General features: G+C 30.6%; 1 protein-coding gene across 6 annotated transcripts in view; it reads right to left on the minus strand.

Annotated features, from left to right (window-relative positions):
* The window catches only part of LOC130450937 (trithorax group protein osa), an 88,012-nt gene that overhangs the window by 17,928 nt on the left and 48,767 nt on the right, over positions 1-21,317 (minus strand). For 3 of the 6 annotated variants that reach the window (XM_056789682.1, XM_056789687.1, XM_056789683.1), the window contains 4 exons: positions 11,378-11,507; positions 9,711-10,616; positions 9,443-9,627; positions 643-687 (listed from right to left, as the gene is read on the minus strand). In XM_056789682.1, the coding sequence (XP_056645660.1) occupies positions 643-687; positions 9,443-9,627; positions 9,711-10,616; positions 11,378-11,507 (1,266 nt within the window). The remainder of the gene's footprint in view (positions 1-642; positions 688-9,442; positions 9,628-9,710; positions 10,617-11,377; positions 11,508-21,317) is intronic. The other 3 variants (XM_056789686.1, XM_056789688.1, XM_056789684.1) reach the window with 1 other exon arrangement.

The raw sequence follows: 21,317 nt of genomic DNA on the forward strand, positions 1-21,317 counted from the left end.
ATAGGGTTGCAGCTAAGGAGCTTAAAAAATATTCTTTCACTACAAATACGTCCACAGTGGAAACAATTCAAGGCGTTTTTTCATGTGGTTGAGCAGTAAAAATTTTATTCCGGATTTTCGTGCTACTCTAATTCAAGCTTCTCGCGCTTTGATTGGACAAAAAATTAATGCTCGCAGTACCTTTGGATACATTTACAATGTATAGTTTACGATTCGATGTTAGTAGAGCCAATAAAATGTTCTCATGAGATTTGAGTGTGCTTTTACATTCCACGTGAAGGAGGATACAGTTGTAATCGTGGTGTGAACAATCTTGCAAGAAGATAAAAAAGTAAAAATAATACAAAATATAAATATAGAAATAGTAGAAGCAAATTCAAAACACTATTTCTAAAATATGCGATATTATAAATGATGTTTAAGTTTATTTTCTATTCTAAATTTTTGAGTACATTTTTTTGAAAGGATTTTTCATCTTACATATAAATCTCATTTCATTGAAATCCATTATTCTGTTCTAACATTTATCCGGATAGCTTTCTTAAATGTGGTATACGATCTAGGAAAACAGGTAAGGGACATGCTACATGCTTTGTTAAGCTTTTCTGATTAGCACGACATAAAAATATTACTGATATAAACCTTTGAGCGATACGTATCCGGAGGAGGCACATGACTGTTAAACACCTGTAAATACCCTCTGGTTAGACAAAGTACCTTTAGAAATCTTCAACTCAATCCAACCCCATTATACACAACATATTCTTAATTCAGTTTTTAGGCCACTAGCATATGGTCGAAATGAAAGGAAATTCACGAGTTAACTTACAGACATTACACATGTTGCTTACCAACTAGAATTACTGCAAATAGATGTCTATAAAATAGACACAGTCCATATAATCATCAACGGTATTGGAAAAACTAGTAAATACCGTTATCTGGCGGTTCCGTGCATTCCTCATAGGCCATAGGAAAGCAGGTGAAATACTTGACAATCGACCCTCACGCGTGTTTTTCTATTATGTATATCGTTATTACCAGTTTGAAAATCGATCATTGTTTACATTTTTTTAAACGTAGTTGAAGACTAATAAGTACTAGTTTTTCTCCAGACTCTCCACAAGGTTACGCGAGGGAACGCCAGTGCGAGAGTGTGGACGATCCGCTCGTATTCTCTCGCCCTCTCTTGCCTCGCCTCGCTGTCGCTCCGCTCAATATTGAATTTTCGGGAGCAAGTCAAAAACGTGAGGATGGAAATCAAGTGACTGACGCGGATAATTAGAGATATAATAATATAATATTACAGGAAGGTAAAATTGCAATAAATAAGTTTTGTGTTATATTGGCCATACGATTAAATGCAATGTTTTTCTTTTCAATATCCTCAATGGTACTGAAAATATCAGAACGCAGTTCAACGATGAAATCACTGTAGACAAAAGTTCGTTCGATTGTCTCAACTGCAATCCATGAGTGGTACGAGTGGTGCGTTCAGATATTATTGATTGCCGTTGTGGTTATTTTTTGTTATTTAATAGTCCCCACCGAAATATCTTATATGGATTTAACTGACAACGAGGAGCTCAATGACTTCCTGAAGACATGTCGTTTGCCTAATTCGATGATGCTTTTGAAGTAAAGCTTCATGTTCGAAAAATTAATTTTTGACCAAATGCATGTCTTCAAAATAGTATAAACATAGTAAATTGGTTATAAATCTTATTAAAACTGGATAAACATCCAAGACATTATGCAGAAAAAAATATTAAAATTCTGTTAGATACTTTTTAAAGTAATATTTGGCGATGAAATAATACAGTGTAAAATGCCGGAAAGAGAATGTTATAGGGGGAGTATATCACCTGCAAAATAGATTTCATGTGAGGGGATATAAATTAGATTCTTTTTTATAGTCCAAGAAAAAAGATTCTTTAATTCGAATGCTGGGTGAGTTTTTCAATTTTTGATAAGTGTGTTTATAGTGTCAAAAATATATCTAGTAAGATTTTTTTAAAATCAATCCCAAAGTACGGATGGAAAAAGTAGTACAAAGCGTTTTTTCAATTTTTGAAAAACAGTAAATGTTGTTGATCAATCGCACAAAAATGATCCTTTGAAATTTTTCGTTATTAATATATCTACAGAATTAGGGTGGCTAGAGTTTAAGGGATGATAATCAAAGCTTTAAGAAATAACAACCCGCTAAATCTCGATCTTTCAAAAAAATAGATACATATTCAATAAATTACGAATTTTCAAATTCAGAGAACTTTTTCACTTTTATGTAACAAAACAATAACAATTTTATTTTATTAATAATCTTTGTGCTCAATGGAATTTTTTTTATTTTTTGAACTATAATTTTAAATTATTATAATTTGGTTAAAAACAAATAAATAAATATCTGAAACTGAAATTCATATTTTTTTAATCATATACTTTTCTCATAAATCAATATTTCCTGAAGCTGTGATGATTGTTCCCTAAGCTGTAGTTACCTTAACTCTATATAACTAAATCAGTAATAGCTAAAAGCTTCAGGGACCATTTTTTTAAATTGAATGAATCAACAACTTTGAATTCAAGGTTTTTTCCAAACCTCCATCATTTTGCAAAAAAACATTTCAATTTTTCTTACCCCTACTCAGGGGATCATCCTAAGAAATTCTTGATAGATCAGAAGTAACTCACATTAAAAATTGAGGAAATTACACAGAATTTTCATTTCAGGACCTAATTTCTTGTGCTTTTAGGAAAGAATAAAACAAAAATTGGATACTATCTTTGATTTCATTACAATGAACTATTATCAAGTTCAAGGTTAGTTGCTTTACACTTTACAAAATACTAGCCTGATCGCCAGAGAAGAAATGGTCATTGGCATTAAAAAAGTGGATATTGTCCATCGATAAGTATAATTTAATATTGTTATTTAAATATATGAACCAAAAATTTATTACTATTTTTTTTTAAAATAATTTCAGTTAGGCAGTGTTTTCTCGGGACATTTTTAAAATTTTCATTCAAGATAAAAAGTGGTTCAATTGTGGCACACTATTGCCAGATAGCAGTTTCATTCATCATCAATATATGAACGTTTTCGACTACAATTTGACTTCTGCCGCCATGAGAGTCGAGTGAGTCCACTGACCACATGTCATCTCTAGAGTCGAAATTTTTGCACGTGGGCCCTTTCCAATCCCCAAGTTGTCAATACAGGGCAATTCCAATGTTACTTATAATATAATCGATATATTACTAATTGCATGTAGATAATTTGTGTAGAATTAATACTAGTGTTAATAAATCAGAATTATTAAGTACGGGGTTGGAATGAGAATTTCAATAAGCTACTTCAGTATAAAATCACATGAAATAAATAAAACGGATAAGTATTTGTTATTACAAATCACAACTTTCACTTTTGATATTTGTGAAATGGTGACTGACTACATAGCTATAAGCCATATTAAATTCTGGAAGGTACAATGATGTTGAGGGGTTTCTTCCTATGATAAATTTTGAGTTTCAGATAAATTCTCAACAAGTAATACATGCAATACAGATTACTAGTTGGAAATATATCTCAAACTATGTTTTGTCATAGCGTCTAATTGAATTTTCATAAAAATATATTATATCTGGATCGATCCATTATTAGAACTAGAAAGTTCAACCAACAAATAACTAAATATTGATAAACAAGAGACAATGTGGTCCTTGACCTATCAATGACCAAAACATTTTTTACAAAATATTTTTTAATTGATATTGTTTCAAAATGGTCTCGAGCACATAAATCATCATCAATAAGTTAGACCCAAGCAACTAAAGTTGCTTCTGATTACTTAAAGAGTAACTTCTATCAAATAATTCAGGATTTAAATTAGGATAATAATTAGAATAATGATATATTTGTGTGTGTTTCATGACCATAATTCGGAAGAATGTACAGAATACATTCCCAATGGAATTGTAAAAGGTATATGTTAGGACCTAACCGCATACGCAATACCCATTCTTGGTAACATTTATGGCCCAGAATATATAAGGTTACTTCTTGGACCTTGTTCTAATCCTATATGTGAGTATGAATTGGTCGATCAAATCGATTCCTCGAGACATTTGAATTGAGATTATTTTTGAAATATCAATTTGCGGATTTTCAAGCCCTAGAGCACAATTTATCAATGAAACGAGATATTGTAATTTCATTGGCACATATTAAATTCCCCATTGGAAATCATTTGACCCCATACTTCCCAAAAAATTTAATTTTTTCCATAATGAAATTAAACACGTAACTAACGACAAAAGAGTTACCTAAAACAACTTCCCTCCACCATGAGTCACATGATATTGTCAACTAAATCACCTGTTCGTTATTTGCCTTCACCCTTTTAACAATAAATTTTTTCTGAAAATTTAAAATTTTTTATTCTTATAAGTTGGTCACTAATGGGTTAATGTTAACCAAAACTGAGAGAAGTGGAAAGAAAGTTCTTAATTCACAAAATAGGATTCAATGAAAAGAGATAAGAATTTTAATAATTTATGATATTTTTCAATTTTATTTATTCAGTTCTACAATTAATTTGGAAATCTAATAAGTGCAAAAACATCCTCGGTTCATAACAACCCATCAAAACAAATATGCCAAGTATTTGGATAATCTACTGAAGGAACGAAAGAATTATTAGATAAAATACATGATTATTTTATTGCAAATATTAAATACTAAATACTGTTTTTTTCTATACCCATTGTTAATTAAGTATTGATATCAGTAATTCTGTTTTTATTAGCATTTTTTCTGAAATAATGAATTTGGATCTAAAATATAAGAAAAAAAGAGTGGATATTAAATTTAGTTAATACAATAATTTCAGAAACAAAGTTCCAGTATTCAGTAACAAATACATAAATTTAAGTATACGAGTACATAATATTAATAATCGTGTGTGATGCTTTTGTGAGGTCTGCGGTAATATTGAATATTAATTGGTCTTCTTTGTAAAAGATGCTATCTGGTTCCCTTAGCACGCGGAGGAACCTAACTAAACAATTTTATCATTGACATTTAATTAGCATTATTAAATTTACCTTAATATGGCTGAATTTAAGTGTGATTCTTGTCGAAACACCATCTTAAGAAAGGGGAAATATATACTTCACTGAAGTGTAGAGTGTCACCGAAATTATGACATGAGTTGTACAAGACTGGACAAGACCTCGACAAAGATGCTCTACCATCAAAACTACTACAATATCAGATTTTTGCGCTGTTTATGATTCCCCCACTTAAACTATAACAGCTACAGAAATATAAGATCCCTTTAGAGAACGTCGAAGCTCTAGGTTACTGTTTAAAAAAAATGGCATCTTCCTAATCATCTATGAAATATATTTCAAGTGACCATAACTCCAAATTGAATATCTTATACAAAGAAATTGACGATATTCATAGCCCCCATACCAAAAAGTCTGAAAATTAACAACAATCTTTATTCCAATCGATCAGGGAAATGAAACAAGACATTTATAATTTAATAACCAGTTTTATGAATAATCATGATGAGTCTGCACAAATCCAGGTTCACGACTTTTCAATAGAAGTATTATCAAAAGAAATAGTTGATCTGAGACAAAGTGTTGAACAAATGACACTTAAGCTGGAAAAGTCTGCTGCTAAGAATAAGACAAATGTTAGAAATAGACCACAAACGGTAACAAATACAATATCAACGCAGACCCACTATCATCCGCAGACCCGTATCGAAAATACAGTCGTCATTAAATCTCTAGAAATTATTTCATTCCCTCGTCATGTAAACCCTACAATGGAGTATTGGAATTACATGGTAATGTCCAATATTCAAAATTGGTTTGCAAAAGAAAATTTACTTAAAACAGGTCAAGAACATAAGTATGTGGCTGCCTGGTAACAAAATAAACACTGCAAACTCACCTTTAAAACAATTAAACCTAACGCCGCTAGATCCATGTACTTAATCTACCAGTGAACATATTGAAATAAACACTGTGTAGAAAGAATGTAACTCAACGCGAAGGAAGTAAAAACTTTTAAAACAGGTTCTGACAGGGAGGCTATAGCTGCTTGTAACTCCCGGGAGATAGAAGAATATGATATAATTATAGAATTATAGAAAAAAATGTGAAGAAAGATGGCTGTCGCCAGATTGGGATGCAGCGAATGGACGCTATGTGTTGGTAAGGCTGAGGGCATGGTAATGGTTCAGCTAAAGTTTAAGCAGATCTTTCCGTCTTCAGGTCTTTCTTTTCAAAGAAGAAACTTCTACAGCTTCAAAAAATTAGGGAAAGCCATAACAAATATTATTCCAGTTGCTCTGCAACTAATGTAAAAATTTTTTGTTAAAATGACGCGATCAGAGAAATTGAATGATAGCAAACTCAGCCCATTTCTTATTAATATTTAGTTCCTAAGACACAAAACAGATGAAATATATATTTACTAGAGAAACTTAATTTTCCAGAAATAATTATCACTGAACATTATTTAAATAATAATGAGCCAGTTTTTATCAATAACTGAACCACAGTAGCTGAATTTGATAGAATTAATTTATCTCATGATGGAGGTACTATGAAATGTCCACAAACATCGATTTTTTCGAAACAACACAGTTGAATAATTTAATATCTGAGAGAGTTATAATAATTTGCCACATGACATCTATATTGTTTCTATTTATAGAACACCTGACGCTGACCTACATGCTTTTTGTCATAAACTACTGACCTGTCCTCTAAAAAGCAAATTAATTTTATGTGGCGATCTCAATATTGACTTCTCCGGTGTTTGTGCTGCTCAAGAATGTCTTCAGTAAATTTTTGATTCTTTTCTTATAGTCAGGCATATTACCTCACCAACCAGAATAACTAAAACCAGTTCTAGTACTATAGACTGTGTTGAGTCATCATATGATAGAGAAACCATCAACTGTACTGTTTTTAATTTCGGTCTTTCCGATCATAAAGCTATATTAACAAAATTCGATAAAATCAAATATTAAAAATGCAGTTTTGCTGTATTTTTTTGGAAATTTTTTTTCAAATTCTAGATTCATAGAAACACGAACTAGTATAGCGTTCAATTCTTTTCCTCACAGGCGTATTAAAAATAAGCAAAATAAACCCTGGTCTACTAAAGGTTTACATATATCTGCAATGAGCAAACTATCTTTATCTCATCTAAGGAAATTCTTGGATAGTCTCTTCTTCAAAAATTACGTGAAACTATACAGAAAATTCGTCAATTTTCGTAATGTTTTTAAAGAAACATGGTCTATTTTGAATGTTCTAAGGCTTCTTTGTCGAGCACAATCTCTATTTTCCTATATAACCTTAATAATTACTTTGCGAATGTAGCCAAAAATTTTACAAATTCTATGATCCGCTTCCATATCTCCCCGATGTTAATGTAATAGTTTCTTCTTTATGCCCACAGTTTTAGCAGAGCTTCGTAGTACAATTTATGACATCAAAAATAAATCCTTACTTTGTTTTTGGAAACTTCCTGAATACACATTAAATCATCTTTACCACCACTTTATTAAATATTCATTTCAAAATGGCAATTTTCCAAATTGCCGTAAAACGCTAATCATTATCATTCTGTATAAAGAAGGAGATAAAGATCAAGTAGCCAAGTATCGCCCAATTGCACACCTTCCCACTTTCATCATTTCTGTTTAAATATTACATACTACTGGAAGTAACAAATGCACAAATGATGCTATATTCTCCCTCCTAAATAATGTTTACTCCTGCCTAAACAACCGTTATTCAATTGCATTTCTGTGATTTTTCTATTGTGTTAATCATAATATTAAATTGCAGTACTACAGTTTTAGGGCAACATCCCTAGTGCTATTCTAATATTCTGTTTCTCAAACCAAAGTTTTATCATATAAAAATACATTGCAGTCTTTAGTATTAAATAATACTACCACCATTGACGTTGTTGAACCTGTAAAATTCTTGTAGAAAATTCTTTGAAATGGGAGTTACATATCGCCGCTTTATAAAAAAAATTAAATCCTGCCTGTTATGCACCAGAATCAGTTTCCAAGGAGCTAAACTTATCAAACTATATAACAGTTTATTATGCCCTTCCCTTCTGGAGTATGTGCTACGCGACTCAATTTGAGCGAATCTTCAAACTACAAAAGAGAGCTGATGGATATTTCCTCGGACTGAACAGTAGACCCACTGTCGGGACTTTTTTATTCAAAATATTGAATGTTTCTTGCTTATTCATCATTGATTCTGTTTGCCTAATAAGTAAACACGCTTCTCCGATTTTAGAATGTTCATTGCACAACTATCCACTTAGGAACGCGGAGCACGATCTTTATCTAACTACTCCACGTTCAGAGTTGGTTTAAGAATCTATATACTGTATAATGCGGAAGTTGCCAAGTTAAAACAAATCTATAAAATCTTTTGGCGAATTTCGCAACAATTTGAAGGCATACTTAGAGTGCCTTCTATGCTGTAAGCAATTAGTATTCAAATAATAATATTCAATTATGAGCATTTTACACATTGGGCTAATGTTCATATTGATTTTTTATAACAAATTATTACAAATTTTAGGATTGCCGTATATTTAATTTTATTATCTAGTTTAATTTTGACAATGTATACATGTAATGTATATTACAAATAAAAATTTTTACATGTACATTTTAAAAGATATTATCTTTATTAATTGTAGTTTTCGTATGTATACTGTATATTTAGATTTCATTTTCTTCATGTATCTATTTAGTTATTTGTTTGTTCGTTTTGTAGTCATTTGCAAACTCTTGCCTACAAATTGCAAACAATTTTTCACTCTCTCTTTAATCTCTGACTGCATATTTCAGCTGTGAGTCACTAAATGTAAACATTTACCAATTCACATAAAAAATTAATGAAGGTAATTTTCTGTTATTCCTGATTACACTAATTTGATCTAGGTATTGATAATATTAAAAAATATGCGTGGCTAACTAAAATCTCATGAATTTTACTTCTAATTTTGTTAATAGAAAAAGTTAGTGAAAAATTTTATGATTACATTCTTTTATTAGGGACGCACTGTAATATTGTTTTATGTAATTTATCACATATAAAGAGACAATTATTTTATTCATGAGTTTTAGCAAAATCAAAGAGTGTTTTCTATAAAAATAATAGGAAATAACTATTATAATTTTCTATTGAATAATTAAATGGAGAACGGACATAAAATAATTCCAAAATTTAAAACTACAGTCACACAAAGTGATAAAACACAATTATACAGATTCATAAATGTAGAGGCCCAGAACATAATATGGCTTCAGGATAGTGCTGTGCAATAACACACATAAAAAATTTGGAAAAATTACAAACTTTCGATATCACTCACCGGACTTGCAGGAGTCCGCGGCCAATTAGGGCTACCAAGTTCTCCATATTCTTCGTGCATGGAATTTATACTGGCTGCACCAGGTGATGGTACAGTACTTTGAGGCGTCGTTGGATGACTATATATATTCATGTCATTCTTTCGAGAAGCTTTCGGTGTTGTACATTGCGGATCTTCACCTGATGCTGCAATAAAAATTCATAGTTTTTAAATGCAAAGTCTAGATTCATTTTGACATTGAATAATGCAAATTTAATATTAAACTTACCAGCAGATGCATTTGACAATGTTGATTGTTGAGAACCTTCGTCAATGGGTGTTCCATCAGGTCCCGTGGTAACAACAGATGTGACAGACCCAGCAGATGACGTAGTAACGTGAGTGTTGAGTCCAGCTTGTGCTGTTGTTGTGATACCATTGTCCATCATATCTGTGACTATTTGCGTGTGAGAATTCGGTGTGGAACTGGGTGGGGGCATTGGAGCATCATGTGGATGGTTGTTGGGGAGGAGCGGGCTATTAGCAGGTGGCATATTTGGAGGACCCATTGAAGGTGGAGGGCCCATACCAGAATGATGGTGCCCAGACGGGGGACCCATATGGTAATTTTGAGGAGGACTAGGGCTAGGTGGAGTAGAACCTTGAACGTTTTGAAAACTCATTTTATGTTGAAGATGATGTTTGAGGTAGTGAGGTGGTCGCGTCGTAGGGCCTGGAGATTGCGAACCAGGCGTTTGTGTGGGTACATTTGGACCATTGCCCTTTGAGCTGGTAGACATTGAGGATTGCCACGACTGCTGATAAGGTGGGAATTGAGAGTTCTGCATATGATTTGGAGCAGACCTCCCTGGAAATTGTTGTGGAGGCATGCTATTAGATGGAGGAGGTTGTGCTGAACCTGGGCCATATTGACCTGGATATTGAATATTACTAGGAGGTCGTGGAGGATAACCAGTTTGAGGATACTGATTTGGTTGATATAGAGGCATCTGCTGATTTCCTGAACCTGATACTACCATACTAGGATGACCTTTATAGCCGTGACTTGGGTGAGGGGATGAATGAGGTGTTGGATAGCTGCCCTGAGTTACCATAGGTGAGTGACTTATACGACTAGGTCCGTTGCCATCAGACTGTCCACTTGAAGGCCTTGGTGGCATAGGAATGTTTTGGCCTGTAAATATTTCGAAATACTTTTAATATCACTTTAACCAATTGAAAAACGTTTAGTTTAGTTTTATTTAATTAATGTTTTTTACTAAAAACTAGACTGGAATCGCATAATTAGGAATTGAATAAATCATTGTATCAGATGTATCAATTATCACAAGTGAAAATAGGTAGAATAAAATTATATGTTGATAAAGCATAGAAGCAAAAAATACCAGTAACAAATAAAAGAAAAGTTTATAAATATCTGATCAATGACACACCATTTTCTGGTACAAGAAGAGGACTGTTCATCAACTTTACATTCATATAGGAAGTCAAATAGGCAGGAGATAAAAGAATAAATAATAAAATAGTTAATTTAAATAGAGAAATGTAATTATAAAATATGATATATTGTATGTAAGAAGAACCAATCAGTGAAAAAGTGACACATTTAAGTGTTTCCCATATCTAGTGAAAGAGAAAAAGTAGATTAAAAAAAAATAAGTAACAAAAGCAAGTGCAAGAAGAACGGAAGTGCGGGTTGACTGAGAAAAATTGTATGCAAATTGAAGGAATGAATATTAACAAATTCTGTTGTTCATAATGGACGAAAAGAAAATAAATTGGATTTCTTAATGACAATGTATGTTGAAGATAATGGAGTATTATCAATTTAGAGTTATCTATATAGCTCTTTCATATACAAGTTTGTCACAAAAAATTAAAATGACTAAAAAAACAATGATTTGACAATGCATCGTATACAATTAAAACACTAACCTACTGCTGGTGACATCGACCTAGAACCTGTAGATCCTGTTGGAGAAGGGGTCGGTCGCATACCCTGTGAATTTGGTGTACCTGGCGCTGGACCACCAGAACTATCATTGCTGTTACCCCCACTTAGATCCTGTAACAAAATAATTATTTTTTCAACATTTAATTAACAGTAAATGAGAATAGAGTAAAGCACGTTCATTTTATTTCCATAATCAGCTTAATTTTCAAAAAAAATTGGTCTGACTCGTAAGTACTTTTGTGATTTGATTGCATCATAATTTTGAGTTTCTTAGAAATTAAAATTTCTTATAGTTGTTTATAAAATCATAACTTCATGATTAATAATCCTTATTATTATATGTTTATTATGTATTGTTACAGTTCGAGTGTATTGTTCCAGTATAAAATAATTGTTTTACCTCCATGGTGGAGAAGAAAATAATATTTCATACAATTTCACATTATTAACAAGATATGAGTGCTAAATATTTAACATCAAAATGTAGATATTGCAATACAGCACATAAAGTTTCAACCTTGGATATATCTGACTTGAACTTTGGAAGTGAATGTTTAACTCGACGAATATTCTACGAGTAAGAATTACATGAATGTATGTATGTGCTAGATTTGCAAAGGGATTCTGATAAATTTCAATGTACAAATTTTTTTACTCGATATATATATATATATATATATATATATATATATATATATATATATATATATAGTTATATTACATATAGAGCGATATATACATTTTAAATAAACATATTGCAAAATATTATATGTAACTGATAATCATCTATTCACTCTATCATAAATAATTCTTTATAAACTCATAAAATACTTTTCAATGAATATTTAATTTTTACCAAATTATATGTACAATATTCTAGGTTACAGTACAGTGTTTCGAAATATACATTTAGGTACACCAAAATAATGTTTAAACGCATTATAAGTAACAACTTATGCACCGAGATATAGATTTTATTACTTCTATTAACAAAATGGGTGACTCGAAGTGGTGATTTGAACTTTGGAAATAAACAGGAGAATAGCGTGTTTATTCGAAAAAAATTTGTTCTATTTGGCCAAAAATGGGTCCATAGTTATTGAGAATTATCGTAATTTCCAAACAAACGTTTGGAATTGTGCAAATTGATTTGTTACGGACTTAAATCTATCTCTCAGACTGGAAATATTAGTTGTAAACCGCTATTTCGATTAATAAAGTGATAGTGCATTTACTCGATTAGAACCTCGCCATTCATCATAACTCAATTGCTTTTGCATGTAGTTTACCATATACAATATTTTCTGTGCTTTCGCACAAAAAATTCCATTATAAATGGAACCTTTGCTACCCATTCTTTGGTTAATAAATTGTAAACGCAGCAAACACGCCTCAAATGAGCAGAAAAAATGGCGTTGTAAACTAATTAAATAACAGATGAGGCTCAAATTCCGCCAAAAAAAGTCACTAATATATTTAAGCAGGAGTTTCTTATCGATCAATATCTGGTAACTGGATATGTTATCTACTTCGGTACAAATTAAGAATTATTTGCGTAGACGACTATAAAATAATTCATTGAAGTAATTAGCATATTTCAACGATATTATTGATCAAATAACTTTGGAGTCATTATTTAGGAAAGTTTCTCCTTTTCTTTTTGGAAAAACATACAACGGATTATTCTCGATTGGTCAATAGCGTAGATATATTTATGGTATGTCCATTAAAAACTTTGAAAACCTGAAGGTAAAATAGAATAAACTCATTCAGCTATACGACGGATCAATTTTGTTAAAAATATCTCATAATTTTAATAGTTCTGAGTTACCAAATCCAAAATGAGAAATATTTAGTATCTAAAATGTCAACTGCGTGATAGAATTGTTCCATCTTTATTCATGTTGAAAAAGTTGTGGAATCTACACAAATTTTTAAATTATTATATGATTTACGAATCTTTACAGTCGACCCTCTTTCTTTATAACAATTTATTAGACATTTCTAGCTATATAGTAGTTTCTAGATGTTTACAGTTAAATATCAATCGTTCCAAGGATAAAGCAAATAGTAAAAACTATATAGAAAACTGTAATTCAGTTGATTTAATAGATGTTAATACTCTGTAAACTAACACTCCCGCACAAATAGTTTCTTATTTCCAATACCATTTTCTTCAAAAGTGGTCAATTTATTTTTTTAATAAATTTTTTAAATTCACCTCAATTACTTTAAGTACAATATATCAATCCAACTATCAAACCTAATGTTACTCCAATATCTGTCACTCAGCTTAGCTTGTGTGAGACACTTTTTTAAGTAGGTATATTGCTATTTTAAAGATGTGTTGCTCCATAATATACTCGTAGTTCCATTGATAAATATTTGTTTAACTTAACTGATTTGCCTTTAATAGCTGCGTCAAATGTTCGAGCTCGTAGAAGATCAATTTTCCACTTATTCATGGAATTCGTCCCAATAAATGGTAAAGCGAAGGCGATTAAATTAAAAAAATTTAAACAGTTATTTCTCTATTTGGTTTTTAGGTTTTTGTTATTTCCGTTTTTAATGTTACAAAAAATATCTCCAAACATCAATATATCCGAAAACTCCAAAAGGTCTTTTATTTGTTTCTATCGATTAGACAAAAGGTAATTTTTTTTAAAATTATTGTAACAAACAACACCACGCAAAAAACTGAGTTGGGTGATCAATAAACTTTGACAACCAAATTTTTATTTTTTATAACTAATCCTTTTCGTTTAGGATGAAATTTATCTTATAAACGGATTGAAATGTTTTGCTCTTTGATAAAATATAGAAGTGTTTGAAAAAATCAGTGAAATCAATGATATAAGACGAATAATTCTCCACCATGACAATGCGAGTTCTCACACATCAGTCCAAACAAAAACGCATTTGTACAGACAAAACATCGAATCAAAAATAAAATGCGAGGTCAACGTTTTCTTACACTTGAAGCGGTTGATGCATCCAAATCACATGTTTTGGGGGTACCTCAATCGAAGTGGAAAAAATGCTTGGAAAATTGGCTCAAACGCATACAAAGGTGTATTGATCTTAATGGAGAATATTTTGGAGAACGATGAAGTCATATCTAATTATAAATATTTGTTTGTATTTGTCTATCTCAAAACTTAACCCTCGTATGTGCAGCGTAAGTACTTCTATAAAAATTCATTCGCCAAATTTTGTAATCCGGTATTTTAACCATGCGACTAATTTGTTGAATTTTGCACACCAAAAAATTGATACACACCGCATACCTTTCTTCTAGCAAATTTAAAAAGCAATTAATTAGTATTAAACAGCATATATGATTAAAATGAGTCACCTATGATTGATTATGGAAAATCAAATAATTCAAAAGTGTTGTCGTCATTTTTTGATCGGAAACAACATGAACACTAAAATCACGAATATCGGAGAAATTCAGAATAAATATTCAAAATTTATCATTACCCAGTAATACCAATAATGGGAATTTAGGTTGTTGAGTTATTACCTTTTAGTGATTTGTACATTAATAAATATTAGATCAATATGCCTTATGAACCCTTTTTCAATTACGATAATAAATATTTTGAAGCCTGAAATTGACTTTTCTCAAATCGTTACGATAAGATATTTATGATATCTAATAAAAAAATAACATAAATAATTCTTGTCATTACTATGTGGTACTAGTTGTTATAAAGTGTAAAAAATACAAAGCCTTCGAATATTTTGCTGAAAATTTATATCTTTGAATATTACTGGAGTTTCAATTAGAACCTATGGTAGGTATAAAAAATGGAAAAGAGGAAAGCTTAATCATGTATATAAGAGGTAATTAGAATCTACTTGCACTGCACAAGCGGTTTTTGTATTTACTCTTATGATTAGTAGAGTAGGTATTATCGTTGTAAAAGCGTAAATATGGTACACCTTTGCCTAGAGCTTTTTAAGTGCCCAAGAAGGATGCTATATCAAATTCAGTCACTGGTATATCCTTGATTAGATGAAAACGTTTTAAAAAACTGGTTAGGTGGTTTTGGAAAAATGAACTCATTTGGATCAGTAGCAAAAAACACATACATTTTATTTAAATAAAATGCAGATACTTCAATAAGTTCCATGAAGATGATTAAAATTGTGTGAAAGCATGTTTCGAAGGCATAGATAAATACTAGTTTTTTCCAAATGGTTTAGGCATAAGTAGATCCTATGTTTAAAATTTGCTTCTCTCAAATTAAGTTATTTTTTGTGAAAAAAAAAATAACATAAATGAAAATCATTCATAAATAATTCCTGTTATTCAAGGATTCACCCCGATTAATAACATTCATTTTGAAACTAAAAATTTCATTCAATTACCTATATGTTATCACTCATACATATTGCGAGAAAAAAAGAAAAAGCACTGGTTTAAAATCCCTAAGTAATCAAAGAATAGAGTATTTTTCATGAGCATATTATGTAGCTATAATTGAGAAAGATCAAGCGTCAGCCGCACGCAAATGTTAATGTGAATGTAAGTGTGAATAATAATAGCCTGTATGTGGTAGTAAGTAGGATAAATTAATTAAGAATAAAATTTATTTAGAAATGTGACAAACATATCTTTAAAAATAATGACTCTACTTATACACATGTCTGAACTTCCCAACATGTGGAAAACCCAAAATTTTGAAACCGAGAAAAAGCAGAAAAACTGGTAAGAGAAAACGATACGGTCGGGGTTTCCATAAGAAAATTATCGGATGAATGCCATACCTCAAAGAATCGTTTAAATATACCACAAACCAATTAGCATGGATACCAAAATGCTGTCAATATTATGGACGATAAAAGATACTTTACACTTGTCATTTCAGGAATAAAGAAATGATGGTTTTTATACGGACAATATTAATAATGTAATATATAAAGAAAAAGCAACATTCGCTGTTAAAGTCTGGTGTGTCTAGTGTGCGATTCCGACAAGATGGGTATCCAGACCTTACGTGGGTCGACCAAGAGGAGAAGCTGTGGATTCTGAAATGTATATTAACAGATGCCGCACTAAATGAGTTAATTTTGTACGTCAACATTACGTTGGACACGATATGTTTTGACTGGACTTAGGATAATTCCAAGGGCAATCAAGCACGACCATTTGAAACATTTTGGGCTATATTGCAAAGTACATGAAGAGGCGAAAATGAGCAATTACGGCGCAAATTTTTAGAAAAATACGCGAAATACATGTTCAAGTCGCCCAAGACCTAATGAGAGATGTTCGCAGAAAATTACGCCTAGTTGAAGACCACGGGCCCCTCCATTCAATAACTTATACTGGGACATCTATAAGGTTTGAGTGTATTTTGGGATGCAAATAATAGTATACGAAGTGTGACTATGAGATATCTGCTGTAAAATATGGTGTTTTGAATTAATGCATTGTTACTTATTATCACCTCCAAGATATATAGCCCTCCTCTATACCAATAACACTTCATACGAACCTTCCATTGTTTGTAACAGTGCTGTCTTCTGTCAACCGTGCAGCTTTATCTTTCATAGTTTCAATAGACTATAAGTAAAAAAACATGATTTTTCATGTTAATTATCCTTTACAATAAGTTTGGATCTTCCAATGGCATTCAAAATATCATTAATCATCACTTTGGCACACATTTTTTAAGAGGTGATACTAATAAAGGCTACGGTTTACAATTAAGAGGCACTGGGTTCGTAGGAGAAGATCCTTTAGCAGCACGGTTAATCTTTATTTAATAGCTGTAACTCGTTTACCCACCTAGAGAGGAAAGTATGACAAGCGTCAATGTCATCCTTTCCTACAGTGGTGCGTACGCCACTTTTTATCATATCAGGTTGACGCGAAAGTGCAAATGAAGTTTATTCCATCTAAAAAATAATTGTAATTAAGGTGCATATATTAATTTATTTAATCACTGAGCATGTTTCCATACATGACTAACTAATTAAGCAATTTATTCATCTCGTGGATATTACAATAACTAATTTGCTTCTGAAATAAACTATAACATTAAAAAGTGTAATATATTATGTTAATTAAAAGCATTGAGTTCTGAAGAATTTAACACTGAAATGTTCAAAATTTATAAAACGCTGGAGATATTTATGAATAATATGGTTGGATCAAATTTTTGGAAGAATCAGAACTTTGCATGTAAATGTTTTGTTTTTGATTACTTTGAAGAATCCATATGTCACGGACATAGTGATCAATGGTCTATGTTACGAACAACTATGGAATACGTATTCTTCAGATCAGGTCCCCATTCATTACTGATTCTTTAAAGATATGAAAACAAAACTACAGGAAAGGAGAATCGGCTCCAATGAATGGATGGTTGCGGAGTTTGAAATCTATTATATTATCTTTATATTTTGATAACGACTGAAAGTAGTCGAAACGTCAAATTTTTATCTGTTTTTCAAAAATTATAATAAAAAATAAACTAATTTTATAACAGACGAGACCTACAATCAAGACGATTTAGAAACATAAATATATATAAATTTTCTAGAAAAAAGCTTTCTGGGTAAATTAATGTAAAACAAACCGTTTCCTTGTAATCGTGCTTTGGACATTGATTTATTTTTTCAATTTGATGGAAATGCAATATGTTTCTAAAACGTCTTGTCTTTGGGTCTTGTTTTTTTAAAGACAGGTAAAAATTTGACATTTCGACTTGTTGTGGTCTTTATCAAAACATTACTTGACATTGACAACTTGCAAATTATATTGATTAATAGAGCATCAAAATAAAAATTTGTTTTATCAAAATATTTTTTTTCTTTTTTCCCGTCGTTATTTTTCAAAAATAAGTAAAAGCAATCAATTGAATTTCTGTAGCTGCATTGAAATTTTATTAATTCAACTCAAATTGTTTGGATCTTTTTTATGATTGACAGCTTTTTTATTCCTATGTATTTGAATAATTTCTTGAATTTTCTCATTTTTTGTGGTATTTGATTTCGAATTATTGAATTTTTATAATTGAAAGTATGTTTTTGTGATCTCTCATAGTTTGTTAATGCAGTTATTTGTTTATCGTATTGAAGTCCCTTCAATCTATTTTCTAAATACGGGGATGTATGTCCTATGTAAAAGGCGTCACAATAATTACAATTACTTTATGTATAATATTACTTATTTTGCTTTCGAGTATTTTTGATTTTAGTTTTTTAAAATATTTGGAAAATGGATTATGTCCTTTATGACTTATACCAATGTCATATTTATTGAAGTATTTCTATAGTTGTTGAGTCCTTCTACATATGGCAAGGAAAAGTGTTTAACGTTTTGATGCTTAGTTTTTGTTTTGTGTATTATTTGATTGTAGTATTTGTTTATTATTTTTTTGAATATATTATGTATTTATAATTTTTTCATGAGCATTATTTTGTTTTAATGGAATTTTTGCTTTTTTTAATAGCAAATCATATAAATTCGGGATCTGAAATTTGAATAACTCTAAACGTATATTCACTGACCTATCTTGTGACAGGATGAAATAAATTGAAGTTTAAAATATTGAGAATCAACCTTGGTTTTGTATATCATTTTGTTTTTACGTTATTGTTAATATTATACAATGTGACATCAAGAAAATTAATTTTATTATTATTTGTTCGATTTCTATTGTGAATTAAATTGAATTTTTCATTTATATTTTTAATTTCATTTGTTTGTACAGCAGTAATGCAGTCATCTACATAGCAGAAAAAGAATGGAATCTCTCTCTACAAAAGATCGCATTAGATCATTTTTATGTTTTTGAGAAGAATTCGTAGGGTCCTTTTCAATTTTTGTCTTATCATTTGGTAATTTCATCAATTTTATCATTATATCTTCTGATTTCAGAAACCTAATAAATATCATGGACGAATTAACGTACAAAAAATAAAAAAAATCCAAAGATGGTGTTTTGAAATTGAAATTTCCACCGAAAATTGAACGCGAAGTTCAATGGTTAATCTAAAATTTAAAACATTGTTGTTTGGTGATTGACTTTCAAGTTTGATTGCTTTCAATTAAATTCAACGATATCTCAAAATTTATATTCTGTATAACGCTAATAAGTAATTATTATAAACAGCACACTATAAAAATGATTAATTGTTGAGGTAGGATTTCGATAAAAATTTAAACCAAAACAAATAAAACTAACTGTCTCTCTTTCTCTTTATATATATATATATATATATATATATATATATATATATATATATATATAATCTCAAATTATTAAAGTAAAACATCATCAATACATTATATTTGGTGAAAATTTGTGCATTGTCTGACCTTTACGTCACTTTGTACTCGTATTTGGTATTTTTATAACTCACGATTTTTAACCAATTGAAAAACTGCAATGTACAAATTCCATGTGGATTATAATTCATGAATTTTAACTACTACCATGGTTTATTCCGTTATACCTAGGATGTCATCCACAAATTGAACGTAAGTCAATTTTATTATAATATATCATAAGATACACATGCTTTGATTTTTTTTATCTCTCCATTTATATTGTAGTTTTTCTGATGATGGGAAGAATACTTCCTGAAATCTTGGATTTATAAATTGATAAAGTTTATAACAATTCATATTCTTCATTGTAACTTTGATCACAATGTGTTGAACAATTCGTGAACATATTAGTTTCATTGTGGCTATATTTTTCTCAGATCTATCCATTACATCAGTTAATGCAATTGAGTTATAATAAAATTTATTTAGTTCGACGACATATTTTCTATCACTAAACAATAAATTGTAATGTCAACTTACAAACTGTTAATCTTTTACACATTTTGTTTTAAAAAAAATTGATTTATACGAACTACATGAAAAACATTATATATAATTAAAGTATTGGTCTCAACAAAAGATAAAATATTTTCAGTATTGTAATGAACTTATATCGTATTTCTGGAAAGATTTAAATAACAGCGGCTGTTATCGACGATTTCACCACCTCGCCTACGCCCTTTGTAGGCTGTATATAGATCAATAAAGACGCAATATATATACGCGACTGGCTATTGGTCGGCTAGCACCTGTTTAGTGGTCAGATACGTCATTATTTTGTTGTTTTATCTAAATTGTCTATCGAATGATATGTTACTCATAAACTGAGTATATTGAATGATCCAATGAATACTTATTTAAATATAACGGCTAAAATGTTTAAGAAATGAAAAATAACACTCGTAATAAGATGCTTTCAAAACATTCTATACACTTTTTTTGTATTCAACATAATAATTTAATTAGTTTTTGAAAATTTTGAATTTAGTAAACACTTACTTCTTAGGTAGCGTCTATAAATTTGTTGAAATCAAGTTACACACTTACTCTAAAACATGAATATTGCAAACCGAACCCTTCATATAATATGTCTAGACTAAGAAAATCTGGTATTTTATCGTCTCTCAAGCTATTCTTCGTTCATCAACATGACCAACCAACGTCTTTATGTTTATACACAAGTGTTAAAGTGTTTTTAGCATCCGAGGGTCTGCCCGTTGATCCCATAACTTTAAGGAGAACTTTAGTATAAGTTTAAAGATTTTTATGGTATTAGCTCAGCTGAAGTGGATGATGATCTATCCACCTACAGAACTTACATCACCTCGGAATTCACTAACCACAAATTAGAGAGCAATAGCTGTTACTTTTAGATAATATAACGTGTCCAGGGGAACTAAAATCCTCACTTAGTTTTAAGGACTGTAAATTGAGGATGGTTCTAATTAATATTCCCGCAGATAGTTGCTATTTTTAACCAATGGCTATATGAAAATTAACCAATATTTATTGAGGACTTCTCGGCTGTATAAAACTATGATTTTTTATTAGTAGAAAATAATTTTGAGTTT

This window comes from Diorhabda sublineata, chromosome X (genome assembly GCF_026230105.1).
Source record: "Diorhabda sublineata isolate icDioSubl1.1 chromosome X, icDioSubl1.1, whole genome shotgun sequence".
Taxonomy (NCBI): Eukaryota; Metazoa; Arthropoda; class Insecta; order Coleoptera; family Chrysomelidae; genus Diorhabda; species Diorhabda sublineata.